The sequence below is a fragment of the Schistocerca americana genome, chromosome 8 (assembly GCF_021461395.2).
Source record: "Schistocerca americana isolate TAMUIC-IGC-003095 chromosome 8, iqSchAmer2.1, whole genome shotgun sequence".
Classification (NCBI taxonomy): domain Eukaryota; kingdom Metazoa; phylum Arthropoda; class Insecta; order Orthoptera; family Acrididae; genus Schistocerca; species Schistocerca americana.
The window spans coordinates 218485091-218501264 of record NC_060126.1 but is presented as its reverse complement, the minus strand read 5'-3'; the positions used below and the strand labels follow the sequence as shown (position 1 = coordinate 218501264).

General features: G+C 38.8%; 1 protein-coding gene across 1 annotated transcript in view; it reads right to left on the bottom strand.

Annotated features, from left to right (window-relative positions):
• LOC124544889 (protein downstream neighbor of son homolog) overlaps window positions 1-16174 on the bottom strand; it is a 91810-nt gene that overhangs the window by 34810 nt on the left and 40826 nt on the right. The window contains exon 5 of the mRNA XM_047123616.1: window positions 3350-3599. Coding sequence (XP_046979572.1) covers window positions 3350-3599 — 250 coding nt within the window. The remainder of the gene's footprint in view (window positions 1-3349; window positions 3600-16174) is intronic.

Here is a 16174-nt window from a genome sequence, read left to right as displayed (position 1 = left end):
GCGCAGAGGATCTCATGGACAAATTAGGCATTGGTCGCTACTTTTCAAATATTGATTTGCACGACACATATCTTTAAATACCACTAGAAGGCGGCTCTCATAATGAGTGTGTTGCGAACACTCATTTGGGCTTGTTTAAATATTTGTGCTTGCCTTTTGGCAGTGCTTCCGCACCCGCCATTTTCCAATGGTATTTGGAACAGCTGACTGCTCAAGTACTAAAGTGTTCAAACTGTTTGGACAATATTATTGTAGCAGATTGTACACCTGAAGAACATATTGAAAATCTGCATGCTTCGTTTCATGTGTTATCTGATGCAGGACTAAAGTGTAGACATGGTCAGGTCATAAACAGTCAAGGTGTACATCCTCTTCAGTCACATCTGTTAGCCATAGGAGACCTGCCAGTTCCTCCCGATGTCACATAATTGCAGCCAATCTTAGGGAAAATGAACTATTATATTTGGTTCATACTGAATGCGGCACAAATTGCAGCTCCATTGCATTGCTTTCATCACAAGAATGTTCCCTTTGTTTGGACAGATGAGTGCCAAGAAGCTTTTCAAAAACTTAAAGGTGCATTGCTCAGTGATCAATGCTTGGTTCACATCGATCCTCACAAACCGGTTGTGTTGCAGGTTGACACTTCCTCTTATGGAATTGGTGCAGTGCTTTCGCACATGTTTGGTGATAAAGACAGCCCCATTGCTTTCGCATCAAAAGTGTTGTCCAAAGCTCAGTGTAAATATTTACAAATAGATAAACAGGCACTGGCTATTTTGTTTGGTGTCACCACATTCCACCACTACTTGTATCACAGAAAATCCGACATAGTAATGGATGACAAGCCATCACAGTCCTTGTTTCATCTGATGAAGCCGGTTCCTGTACAAACTGCCCAAAAATTGCAAAGATGGGCTTTGTTGTTGTCTCAATACCGGCATGAGATTGTGTATCGTCTGACAGCTCAACATGGCAATGTGGGCACACTTTCACATCTTACGATTGGCTCTGATACAGACTTTGATGCTTTTGCTGCATCTTGTTATCACGTCGATGCTCACAATTCTGAATTTCTTCAATCCTTTCCTCTAAACTACAGGAAAATTGCACAGGCCACGGAAGCTGATTCAGATTTGAACATTTTGCTAAAATACATCCACATATTTTGGCCTCACTTATTGCATAGTATAAAGAACCCCATAGTACACTGATACTTTGCATGTTGGCATAGCGTCCATATACAGCAAGATGTGATTCTTGTTAAAAATGACAGTGGACAGTCACGTATGTTGATCCCAAAAGCTTTGCAAAAAGAAGTTTTGCAATTGCTTCACCAAGGACACTGAGGGATTGTTCATATGAAACAGTTAGCACATCGACTCAGTACTTGGTAGGGTATGGACACCCAAACAGAACAGATGATGTTACAGTGTCACGCATGTGTAGAAAATCAGTCCGCTCCGCCACAAAAATTCTCTGCTTGGCAAGTCACAATCACCATGGCAAGGTGTGCACATTGACTTTGTGGGACCTTTTTGAAACACTCGTTGGTTGGATGTGGTACACTCGCACAATAAGTTTCCTTTTGCTGTGCCAATGAATTTGACATCACATAGCACAGTTCAGGTGTTGCCTATTTTTTGCCTCGAAGGTTTGCCTGAAGTCGTAGTGTCAGACAACTGCCCTCAGTTCACATCACATGAAACTGAATCATTCTGTGAATGCAATGGCATACAGCATCTACCTAACGCACCACTCCATCCACAGTCAAACAGCAAAGCAGAACCGTTTTCAAACAGCAAAGCAGAACCGTTCTGTCAGAACTTTCAAGCAGCAGTTGGCCAAACTTTGCACCAAACACACCAGGGATCAAGCAACTGTTTCTCCCCTCCTATCATTTGCATCCATTAGATGGACCATCACTGGCGAAATTGCTTCACGGCCGCCGCTATCGGACACTGCTTCACGGCCGCCGCTATCGGACACTGCTTCAGCTGCTCCAACCTCCACAGCATCCGGCACTGAAGGAAGGCCGCAAGTATCGCTTTGCGCCGCATGATATCGTGTTTTTCAGGGTTTTTAGCGGCAGCAGACAGTGAGAGTGAGGCGAGATCCTTCATCGACTTGGCGGACGCATTTATCTCATTTCGCCTCATCCTACTGATGGAGCTGGACCCACCCACACTGTAGCAGCCGATGCCTTCTACATCTTATTATGGGTCACAGGAGGTGGACGCGCGCCCTTCTGGGCATATTCTGGGGGACATTTACACCAGAGTGAAGGCCGGATGGCGGGGTACAACTGGAACTCTGGTGTCCCCTGCAGCCACAGCTTCAAGTCCCTCAGAGCGTCCACGTTCCTGCCTTCCCCCATTGTTGTCAAGCTCCCTATATGACGACGGTCCACCGTTCTGCGGGTGAAGAATGTTATGACGTGAAGTCAGGCAGTCGGGAAGGATACAGAAGTGATGGCTGTGAGAAGACATCAGTCAATCGCACGCTGGTCGACCCCTGTCCAGGAAGACAATGAAACAGCAGCGGCGCCTATGTGAAGAGGACATAAGCGCCACACCTGACTGGCCGCAGCCCAGTTCAATGGTAGCTTCAAGACCAGTGACGTGTATAGCAGTGACATAGGATTGTCCATACTGAAGATTATTGCTTATTTTGTATGTCGCCTTTGCTGGCAACACTTCTGTGTAACAGTCAAAGTTAAGTATTGTCTCTTTTCATTTTGTAATAAAACTCATTAACACAATTTGTTTGAATTGTTTATCTAGCAAACCAAGTAAGTAGGATTCCTAGACTACACATATTTGACAATGAGCATAGAGACATAATATTTGATGACTAGGCTGTATTTAACAGAATGCATCAAGCAAATGAATACAATTAACAGCAGTGATGTTGAATGTCTTCACTCATAAGCTCCCTGACTTATTTAATACAATTCCACAACTATTCTACGTGGGAAGACTTCCATATGTTGATAAATTACTCCACGACAGTCAAAGACACAAATAAAAATTACCTTACTTCAGACTAAATACTGTTAAAATCCTTTACGTAAGTACTGCATGACGCTTTGATACAAAAACATAAACAAGATAATGCCCAAGATTAGAATGCGTTCAGACATGATCAAAGTAATGTATTGGACAATGGAATCACAGTACTAATTTAACAGGTGTTCCTCTTCACAATTCATTCACTGAAATGGAAATAGAAGTAAATGGACAGACATAAACATCATGCTGCTAGAATCTGAATCTTATTTCCTACACAAACCTTTCACAAAAATCTTCAACCACAATTCAAGAAGAGAAAAAAAGATAGATTAATATACCTGAAAAAGGGAGCGCAGACTCTCACCCCACTCATAATGCAGAGAATCCCGAAGCTTAGTGTCAGAAGCAAAGGGACTGTTAGCAGTATCACTGACTCGCCCTGTCGAGCGAGGGAACAACTGTAACCATGGCAGATATGGATGCATCCACACTAGACAGCATTGGTGAAATCTAGCACTTGGACTAGTGTCAAGCCGCTGATAAGCATCTGTTGACTTATTTGGGCTGACACTCATACATCTCACAAACCTGAAAGCAACATTTATACCAGTTTCAGCGCTATCAGACACACTTAAATACAAAATAGTGCCCTGTGCAAAAACTGTGATTACACATACTTAAACACGAATTATACACATTTCATACAATACTGATTTACAACAAAGCAATGCCTGCAAACCAGTCCAATGCAACAAGGCATCCGTTACCAGATTAACACAAAAAAGGCTGAAGAAAAGACCTCTACAATACCATGGTTAACGTATGACAATTAAGGCTGTGCACAATGACAAAGCATCTCATCTCTGGGCAAAATGAGATTAAACTTTAAAACAATGTGCATATTCCAATGGCTTCACATTTGTTCCCACACGAAACCTTCATAGGTGTTGATCATAACAGACACCTTCAACTCACAAAAAGGGGGAAAGAAACACAAAAAGTAGCATGAGACTCGGTTTTTAAGAACGTTTGAGTTATATTTGTTTCAGCCAATTTTACTAGGCTGATAGCAAGCATCGAGCTTTGTAAACTGATCAGTCACCATGTGCAGGCATTACCTATTTATTGATTGATCAGTAGTTGGACACAAACATGGACACTGAATACTTGCAAGTGTTCGTGCTCTGCTTATAAAATGAAAGCAGAAGAAACAATGAATAAAATACTGAATACCACCAGTTACAAGTGCAAGACAAGTAAAATGTCAATTCAGTAGGTTATATAATTGCAAGAAATGTAAAAGGTCAAATCAGTAAGTCCTTCAGAATTTTGGGAGTACACAACTGTGTCCGTCAACAATTTTGATATCTTACTTGCAATTATTTCATCTCATATTATGTACAATGGAATGTCATTCATGATAGTATTTCGAGAACTGACAGACTTATTTGCCATGCGGTAATTTAATTTAAGAGAAAATATTCAGTGTGTTTTACAAAATTAGACTTTATTCATTAGAAATTAGAAACAAAAGTTCATAAAGTCAATCCCTAATTCCCATCTTCTGATGTTCCTACTACATGCAACTCAATAGTATTAACCTTCTGAAACAGCAACTGATGAATGAGATCCATGTAAGTGATTAATTTGTCTGGCTCAGCATCAGAAATTTCATTTTCAACTTTAATTTATGTAGTACTGAGTCTTTGCAGTGAAGGCACGAAAGACAGTGTAAAATGTCTCTCTTCATCGAAAACTTCTTTACTTTTACTTTCCAATATTTGCAGGAGAGACTCTCCATAAGAACCTTTTGCCTCTGTCTTATAGCTGGACATTGACAGCTGTGCACAAGTACTTGGACTGGATGCAGTTTCTAAAACTGTGCTCCACATTTATGAATCAATATATGCCCAACCTTAAGGTTCCTCTCTGTCTGAAGATTCAGCCATAATTGACTGTTCCACCAGCTTTGTCAGGTCTTCAAAAATGTTACTGGTAGTATGTCTTTCATTTAAGGCATGCAAATTGAAAAGCTGTTGATTGAAGTACATATACTTTTTGTGTTTCTTTGCAGGTTGCCCAGATTTGACATCTCTCTGGTCATTATATTGCTTTCTAAAGCTTTTCTCAAATTCTGGAAGCAATTTTGTGGTTTAGTTATTGAAAGAAACAAAATACATATTATGTCTTGAATTGCACACAATTTCGACATATGTAAAAATCAGTAATTTGATATTTTAATTCATTTACAGATATTTGGCTGCAAGGAACAGCTTCCAGGCACTTCATTTCAAATATTTTCCTAGATCTAAGGATGTCAGAGAAATAATAAGAGATACATGCAATACGTTATGGAAATTCCTCCAATGTATTTATATGGATAACTGCAGCAAAGAGATTTTATGAATGAACTCATTTCCTAAATTCCTTGGAGCTATAAATGGAAAGCAAATACACATAAAGAAACCAAACAACATGGGATCACTGTACTACAGTTACAATCAATATTGTTCAATGGTACTAACGATGATTGTGGATAGTAACTATTGTTTTTCATTGGTTGGTGTAAGAGTGTATGATAGTTGCAGTTATTCAGAAATATTTAAAAACATGAATTTTTGGAAACAACTTTCACACAACAATTTAAAGATTCCTGCTTGAAATCGTTTACCAGTAGACGCAAGTGGAACAGCAATGCCTTTTGTTTTTGTTGGTGAAGAAAGAAATTTGACACATCTGCAATGAATCTTCAATTATAGACTATGGGCAGCTCGCAGGATGTGAAAGTGTGCTTTTGGCATTAAATATTTTATGGACTCTAAGATGCAACAGACTATTACAACATACCTTAATTTTTAAGCAACCTTTTAAAAAATAACCTTTTTACCAGTTTTATTATTAGTCTGCAAAGCCAGACTAAAACAAATTCTTGGTTTATAAAACCGAACTGACCTATAAAATCCCTGAAAACTGTCATCTGAAATTTCTTCTTCTTCTTCTTCTTCTTCTTCTTCTTCTTCACCATCATTGTCCTCTTCTCATATAAGACACTCTTTGCTGCCATCCAAAGCGTTACTTATGATGCACTTCTCAAAAGATTTAACAATAATGTCTTCTTTCACTATAGACCATTACTATTTTATCCACTGAGAATACCTGTTTGACTGTAGATCATTTCAGAGCTCCCTTCGCCAGGAATTCATGTCGGGTTTCATCCATCATCCATTTTTTCCATTCCTTTCTCGTATACACTGTAAATGGTTTATTTTTAGAGACATCAGGAGGTTGCAATTGTGAAGTAAGTCCTCCCAGAAGAACAGCAAGCTCTGTATGTCCCTGTCTCAAGTTTTCTTTCACAGAATTTTTCAAATGACTACTAAACTGATCTAGCACAAAAAGAGAACTCTTCTTCAATAAAACATCTCTCCTTCTCTCCCACTCTCTTTTAAGCCATAATTTCATACCAGTCTCATTCATCCAATATTTGTCATGCACGTGAACAACAACACCTGGCAGTATTTAGACGGTTTTGGGATTCTTTTGCACTTGAAAATGATCATTGGATTAAGCTTAGTACCATAAGCACAACTTGAAAGGTCAACAGTGTAGTGCATTTTTACACGTCAACTTGTTTTTATAGTTAATGACAATATTATGAATACAATATAGCTGCTACTCACCATACAGTGGAGATGCCGAGTCACAGACAGGCACACCAAAAAAACTGTCAGAAAGTGAGCTTTTGCCAACAAGGCCTTCATTGGAATTAGACAAAGCGCGCGCGCGCACGCGCGCGAACACACACACACACACACACACACACACACACACACACACACACACATGGCCACAGTGCCTGGCTGCTGAGTCTGGCTTCAGCAGACTGTCGTCCATTTCCAATGGAGGCCTTGTTGGCCGAAAGCACATTTCCTGACAGTCTTTTTGTTGTGCCTATCTGCAACTCAGCATCTCCGCAATATGGTGAGCAACAACTACTCTTTTCATAACACTGAAATTCTGTCCTAGAGTTTCCTCGTTTGTTTTCCTAGTTGCAGTTTTAGCACCTTTCATGGCAACATTTATGTTACTCTGCACATCAAATGACATTGGAGTTTCGTTCAAATTTGCTATCTGGCTTAGTTCCACACTGGTTTTCTTTCAATGTTGAATAATAAGGCAACTGAAAGATACTCTTGTAGCATTTTTTGAGATATTTTGGTTTTGGTTTGCATGCTAAGTCTATGACACTTCATAAACCTGTAGTACCAACCAACTCCATCCTTACAGACTGTTACGTTCCACTGTACCATTAGCTAATGAGCACATATTTGAATCAATTTTTTATTAATTCCGGTGTCATTTTGACGGAGTCCTTGAATCTATTTCAATATGTCATCTGGTTTTGGCCATTTTGCTTTCAGTTCTCTGTTTACACATTTAGTCAACCTCATTTTTTTCACTACTTCTTCATCAGCCCACCAAAACGCGAATGGTTTTTCTGTTGGTGGAGGGCCAATACTGTTCAGCTGGTCTGTTCCCATGTTGTTCTGCATTTGCTATTACTTTCAATTTATAACCAACATCATATGAATACCTTTTATTCTTTTTTCCATTACGAAACTAGCTACTAACAGAAATATTGTACTGTTACTGACAACACAAATCACTTTCAGTTCACTTTCACTCGCAGTGTATACTGCAATGGTGCATCATAGGCTAGACAGTCTTATGGGTTTGTGATGGTGGGACAAGAGGGAGACTGCATTAGCAAGCTTGTGGACGCTCAAAACTTATGTTCAACGCATCGTTGTACTGCTGCTGTCAGTTGAATCCAATAATGCCAGATAGAGAGAGGTTTCCCGTGACACTGAATATATAGACACCTTTAAAATTGGCAGGAATTTTAAATCAGGCACTGGACATTTTTATATTAATTTTGAGTACAAAACGCATCTGAATTTTGGAGGAAATTTTTTGAAGGAAAAAGTGTCTTGTAGTCTGTAAAATACGGTATTACAAGTCATTGGAAATATTGTACTGACCTCTTGACAGAAATCCTGATTTTTTTTAAAGCATTATAAAAGCCCATTGCATGCTAACTTACTTTGCAACACAACATGATGGTTAGCAAATAAAAGACAAAGACAACATTTCTGCAAAAACACTATTTCTTGGATATTGCTGCAACAAATGAACGTGGTTCACTAGTGGATCTCAATAATCATAAATATTTTAGTAAGTCCTTTACTACGCTAGAAGTATCTGTTTCTTGGCAATATGGCCAGATTAGTCACTTTCACTAGTAACATTTTATGATCTATGTTTAAATGTGCAATTACTGTATTTCAACATCCCGTGAGTACATATAAAATAAATTGGTTTGTCAAAAAATTCTGTATATATACGCCATTCATATACACTGTTGCTATGGTTAGAAAAAAATGTACTTACCTGTTTGCATTTTTCCACCAGAAGTTACATCTGTCTGTATGGCATAAAAGCTTCACAAATTTCCAGTCATAATCTCTCTTTTACTTGACAATCACTACAACATTTGAAATTTTTGCCGTACAGCACTGATTGATATTCTATCACATAAATTAATCCTTCAGAACTCATATTTCCCATTTTTAGAAAGTGTCACATTGTACACTAAACAGCCAAGGAAAAACAACAAACGTTCATCACAGCATGCACTAGCCAACAGCTGACTTTTTTTTGTCTTGCTACTGTTTTATTTTTTAAATAGCTAATTTTTCAATTGGCTATGTGCATATCTCCACAGAACATCACTGTTGTCAAAACAATTCTGGTATCAGCTGATCAAAAAAACGTTCATGTGTGTTTAGCCTAAATCTGAGCAGCAGTATGATTTTCATGTTTTGTTTACCCACTGTTTTGCCTGGGGTAAGAGAGTCCTGAAAATTTCTGTACAGGTGAAAAAGTCTAGCGGTCACGAAGCATGGAATCACTTTAAACTGTAAATTGTCCTACAACTGACTTTCTGATTTGAGGAGCTCATCAGAAGAATTCGTGGATGGGTATAGAGTCATTAATAAGAGATACAATGACGATTAATCTCATCAGAACAATGACTTCTGACTGAAATACTGCATACCTCTATCATGCATATCAGGTTTTCTAGCATTATACTTTTTACATGTAGCTGTTTCTGAGAGTTACGTGTTATATGAAGCATATCATACTCCTCAACCTGACATTAAATACAAAGCCATTAGATGTCAATATCATCATTATTATTATCCTCACTGTTACTATTACTATTATCATTACTATTATTACTTTTAGTGGCAGCAGCTGTAGTAGTACATGTACTGCCAGTATCAACTTTATTAATTCATGGTCAGTATTATTTACACACACTGCCACTTCAGACACATCATTTTAATAGTTTTTGTCATATTACAATTGTTATTTCTTAGGTAACTAAGAAGTAAAATGGTATTATATGTATGAAACTCTGGTCTGATATCAGAAAGGGCCTGATGACACTAATCACATCAGATTAAATAAATAAATACACAAATAACTCACTAAGAAACCACAGCAGAATTACAATTTTAAAAAAGGAAGCACATCCTCTCAGTTGGGTACAAATTATTATTATTATTTCTTTCCTTTCTCAGACGTTATGTCTGGTTAAAAATGGAACGTGACGTGGACCTTGATCAAGCACGACTTCCTTTTAACTGTACAGTATATGTTACATTGCATTTAGGAACTTTCGGGTAACTGAACATGTATCAATAATTACAGATTTCTGTAGCTGTATATATACGTTTGGGTGTAGCTGTATTAGATTGATGTACTGGTGGATATTGTGTGGTATGAATCCTGTAGTTGATAGTATAATTGGTATAATGTCAACTTTATCCTGATGCCACATGTCCTTGACTTACTCAGCCAGTTGGATGTATTTTTCAATTTTTTCTCCTTTTTTCTTCTGTATATTTGTTGTATTGGGTATGGATATTTCAATTAGTTGTGTTAATTTCTTCTTTTTATTGGTGAGTATGATGTCAGGTTTGTTATGTGGTGTTGTTTATCTGTTATAATGGTTCTGTTCCAGTATAATTTGTATTCATCATTCTCCAGTACATTTTGTGGTGCATACTTGTGTGTGGGAACGTGTTGTTTTATTAGTTCATGTTATATGGCAAGTTGTTGATGTATTATTTTTGCTACATTGTCATGTCTTCTGGTGTATTCTATATTTGCTAGTATTGTACATCCACTTGTGATGTGATCTACTGCTTCTATTTGTTGTTTGCAAAGTCTGCATTTATCTGTTGTGGTATTGGGATCTTTAATAATATGCTTGCTGTAATATTTGGTGTTTATTGTTTGATCCTGTATTGCAATCTTGAATCCTTCCATCTCACTGTATATATTGCCTTTCTTAGCCATGTGTTGGATGCGTCTTGATCGATGTGTGGCTGTGTTAGATGATACGGGTGCTTGCTATGTAGTGTTTTCTTTTTCCAATTTACTTTCTTCGTATCTGTTGATGTTATGTGATCTAAAGGGTTGTAGAAGTGGTTATGAAATTGCAATGGTGTAGCCGATGTATTTATATGAGTGATTGCTTCGTGTATTTTGCTGGTTTCTGCTTATTCTATAAAGAATTTTATTAAATTGTCTATCTGTCCATAATGTAGGTTTTTTATGTCTATAAATCCCCTTCCTCCTTCCTTTCTGCTTAATGTGAATCTTTCTGTTGTTGAATGTATGTGATGTATTCTGTATTTGTGGCATTGTGCTTGTGTAAGTGCATTGAGTGCTTCTAGGTCTGTGTTACTCCATTTCACTACTCCAAATGAGTAGGTCAATATTGGTATAGCATAAGTACGAGGGTTATTCCAAAAGTAAGGTCCGATCGGTCGCGAAATGGAAACGACTATGAAAATCCGATAAAGCTTTGCACAGATGTGTTGGGTAGTGTCTCTAGTATAACCCCAGTTAGCATCACGTCGCTCTTCTCATTTCTGAGCTCGCAGTGAGTGCGTAAAGATGTCTAGAAAATAGTGTCTGCCGCCAAGTACGAGGGCCTGGTGAGAAATTTCGCCTGAAGCTATGCAGCCAACATTACATAACTGTCGTGCTGTTTCGTCTTCACGACAATTCTCAGCCGCATCTCTGGTCACATGAACCGCTGTCTTTGAAGACAACATTTTGACACAGACAACGAGGTGTAGGCCAGCGTGGAGAATTGGCGGAAAGCACTGGCGGCTGCCTTCTATGATGAGGCTATTGAAAAGTTGGTACAACGCTATGACAAAAGTCTAAGTCAGAACGGCGACTACGTAGAGAAGTAGCTGAAAGGTGTAGCTAATTGTTACAAGTAAAACATTTCTGATGTTCACTGTGGTTTCAATTTGGCAATCAATCGGACCTTACTTTTGGAATAACCCTCGTATTTATAGCTTTTGCCTTGTTTCTTGCTGTCAATACTGTTTTCAGTATTTTTGTTAGTCTTTGTCCATATTTTTCTTTTAGTTCTTGTTTAATATTTGTATGATCTATTCCTATTTTTTGTCTGTATCCTAGATATTTATAAGCACCTGTTTTTTCCATCGCTTCTATGCAGTCACTGTGGTTATCCAATATGTAATCTTCTTGTTTAGTGTGTTTTCCCTTGACTACGCTATTTTTCTTACATTTGTCTGTTCCAAAAGCCATACTTATATCATTGCTGAATCCTTCTGTTATCTTTAGTAATTGGTTGAGTTGTTGATTTGTTGCTGCCAGTAGTTTTAGATCATCCATGTATAGCAAATGTGTGATTTTGTGTTGGTATGTTCCAGTAATATTGTATCCATAATTTTATATATAAAAACAAAGATGAGGTGACTTACCGAACGAAAGCGCTGGCAGCTCGATAGACACACAAACAAACACAAACATACACACAAAATTCAAGCTTTCGCAACAAACTGTTGCCTCATCAGGAAAGAGGGATCCCTGATGAGGCAACAGTTTGTTGCGAAAGCTTGAATTTTGTGTGTATGTTTGTGTTTGTTTGTGTGTCTATCGACCTGCCAGCGCTTTCGTTCGGTAAGTCACCTCATCTTTGTTTTTATATATAATTTTTCCCACGTGGAATGTTTCCCTCTATTATATTTGTATCCATAATTTGTATTATTTAGCATGTTGGATAGTGGGTTCAGAGCAAGGCAGAACCAGAAAGGACTTAATGAGTCTCCTTGGTATATTCCACGCTTAATCCGTATTGGCTGTGATGTGATATTATTTGAATTTGTTTGGATATTCATCTACATCTACATTCATCTACATTTATACTCCGCAAGCCACCCAATGGTGTGTGGTGGAGGGCACTTTACGTGCTACTGTCATTACCTCCCTTTCCTGTACCAGTCGCGTATGGTTCGCGGGAAGAACGACTGTCTGAAAGCCTCCGTGTGCACTCTAATCTCTCTAATTTTACATTCATGATCTCCTCGGGAGGTACAAGTAGGGGGAAGCAATATATTCGATACCTCATCCAGAAACGCACCCTCTCGAAACCTGGCGAGCAAGCTACACTGCGATGCAGAACGCCTCTCTTGCAGAGTCTGCCACTTGAGTTTATTAAACATCTCCGTAACGCTATCATGGTTACCAAATAACCCTGTGACGAAACGCACACCTCTTCTTTGGATCTTCTCTATCTCCTCCGTCAACCCGATCTGGTACGGATCCCACACTGATGAGCAATACTCAAGTATAGGTCGAACGAGTGTTTTGTAAGCCACCTTGATGGACTACATTTTCTAAGGACTCTCCCAATGAATCTCAACCTGGTACCCGCCTTACCAACAATTAATTTTATATGATCATTCCACTTCAAATCGTTCCGCACGCATACTCCCAGATATTTTACAGAAGTAACTGCTACCAGTGTTTGTTCCGCTATCATATTATCATACAATAAAGGATCCTTCTTTCTATGTATTCGCAATATATTACATTTGTCTATGTTAAGGGAACATTAATTTCTGTGTAATGACTGAAGTTAATATTTTGTACATTGTTGGTAGGCATGTTATGGGGCGATATTTAGCTGGGTTTGCTGTGTCTGCTTGATCTTTAGGTTTCAGATAAGTTATTCCATGTGTAAGTATCAGGGAATGTGTATGGGGCTGCAGTGTTACTGTTAAATAATTTAGTTAGATGTGAATGTGTTGAGGTGAACTTCTTTAGCAAGAAATTTGCTATTTTATCTTTTCCAGGGGCTTTCCAATTGTGAGTACAATTAATTGCTCGGGTGACTTCATGTTGCAAAATTATCACTTCAGGCATTTGTGGTATCATCTTGTATGTGTCTGTTTCTGCTTGTATCCACCGTGCATGCCTGTTACGTTGTACCGGGTTTGACCATATGTTGCTCCAGAAGTGTTCCATGTCTGTTATGTTTGGTAGATTGTCTATTTTATTGTGTGTGTTATCTATTGTCTGGTAAAATTTCTTTTGGTTTGTGTTGAATGTTTGGTTTTGTTTCCTTCTATTTTCACTTTTTTTGTATCTTCTAAGTCGTTTGTCCAATGCTTGTAATTACTGTTACTAATTGCTCTATCGCTTCTTGTTGTGAGATTTTAACCTAACCTTTTTCGTTTTTTGTCTGATATTTCATTTCTTATAAATTGTGTTAGCTGTCCGATGTCTTTTCTCAGTTTTTCTATTCTGATCTGTAGCCTGTGTTGCAATGCTGGTTTTGTGGGTTTCTTCTGTGTGTTGGTTGGTTCTCATCTCTGCCTAGTGTGTATATTTAGTGTAGTGAGTGCTCCTGTACAGGGTGTTACAAAAAGGTACAGTCAAACTTTCAGGAAACATTGCTCACACACAAATAAAGAAAAGATGTTATGTGGACATGTGTCTGGAAACGCTTAATTTCCATGTTAGAGCTCGTCAGTATGTATTGTACTTCCTCGATTCACCGCCAGTTGGCCCAATTGAAGGAAGGTAATGTTGACTTCGGTGCTTATGTTGACATGCGACTCATCGCTCTGCAGTACTAGCATCAAGCACATCAGTACATAGCATCAACAGGTTAGTGTTCATCACGAACGTGGTTTTGCAGTCAGTGCAATGTTTACAAATGCGGAGTTGGCATATGCCCATTTGATGTATGGATTAGCACAGGGCAATAGCCGTGGTGCGGTACGTTTGTCAGCGTCAGAGAAGTTGCTGCTGTACAAGGTAACGTTGACCACGTCACTGTATGGAGAGTGCTACGGGAGAACCAGTTGTTTCCGTACCATGTACAGCGTGTGCAGGCACTATCAGCAGCTGATTGGCCTCCACGGGTACACTTCTGCGATCATCAACGCAGATTTTCTGTGAACGTTTGGGCAGGCATTGTTGGTGATGTCTTGATTGGGCCCCACGTTCTTCCACCTACGCTCAATGGAGCACATTATCATGATTTCAAACAGGATACCCTACCTGTGCTGCTAGAACATGTGCCTTTACAAGTACGACACAACATGTGGTTCATGCACGATGGAGCTCCTGCACATTTCAGTCGAAGTGTTCGTACGCTTCTCAACAACAGATTCGGTGACCGATGGATTGGTAGAGGCGGACCAATTCTATGGCCTCCACGCCCTCCTGACCTCAACCCTCTTGACTTTCATTTATGGGGGCATTTGAAAGCTCTTGCCTGCGCAACCCCGGTACCAAATGTAGAGACTCTTTGTGCTCGTATTGTGGAAGGCTGTGATACAATACGCCATTCTCCAGGGCTGCATCAGCGCATCAGGGATTCCATGCGATGGAGGGTGGATGCATGTATCCTCGCTAACGGAGGACTTTTTGAACATTTCCTGTAACAAAGTGTTTGAAGTCACGCTGGTACGTTCTGTTGCTGTGTGTTTCCATTCCATGATTAATGTGATTTGAAGAGAAGTAATAAAATGAGCTCTAACATGGAAAGTAAGCGTTTCGGACACATGTCCACATAACATATGTTCTTTCTTTGTGTGTGAGGAATGTTTCCTGAAAGTTTGGCCGTACCTTTTTGTAACACCCTGTATAAACGAGTAGTTGTAACTCTTCCATAGTTGTATTTTCATTTATTTTGCTGTGTATGATTGTGTTGATAGTTGTTGTTGTTGTTGTTTCGACTTGTGGATTATTTGGTGGTCTATGCAAGAATGGTCTAATGTCTGTATTTCTGTCTTTGTATTCTATATATGTCAGCTGAAATTTTTCTTCTGTATCTAACATGTGTGTTACTTCGTGTTCTATTTGTGCTTGTTCTGGTGGCTGTCTTAAGATTTCGTTTTCCTCTGATTGTTTAATTGATGCGTGTTGTTCTTTGCTTGTTTGCTCTGGGATGTTTGAGTCCATTACTGTATTTTCTTCTTCTTCTGATTGCACATTATTTTGTTCCAGTATTTGTTGCACTTGTTGTTTGATGTTTTCTAATTCTGACTGGGGTATCCTGTTATTTTTTATATTACACGGATCTGATCAGCTAGTCGTCGTTCTGTTAAAAATTTTAATTCTGGGTATCTGGTGATAAATGTTGTGTATACTTGTGATCTGTATCCAGTTGTGTTGGTTCCTAAGTTTGTTGCTTGGTAATAACAGAATATGAAGTGTCAGTTAACTTCATCTGACCATCTCCTCCTCTGTCTTTGTTTTCCTTCTAGGGTGGTTGAAGGAGCATATCCTGCAAAACACCTCTATTTGGATTTAAATCATTTTCCGTGTGGCTAGCAGTGTCGTTACCATTGTGGACGGGCATAGGGTTCAAGCGTCATCCCTGACCATGACAGCGCTTGTCCGAGGCTTCATTAGATCTGTCCTGAACCAACTAATCACACTAAAAGGGAGGTTAGCCCTATTAGTGGTTTGTTCTTTTCATCGCCTTTTATGACTGGCAGAACATACCGGAGGCCTATTCTTTTCCCGGGCCTCCACGGGGTTTATTATTATTATTATTTTAAAAGTTACTACTAACATTTTAGTGTCTCAAGAACACATGAAATTGAGAATCAAATACCAACCACATTCTAAAAGGAAAATGCTGCAGACAAGCCCAAGGAGAAAGACTCAGAAAACATGACTTTTGTCATGACGACAGCTGAAGGAATACATTATGGAGAACTATCGGCATTTATTTAATCTTTAAACATTAA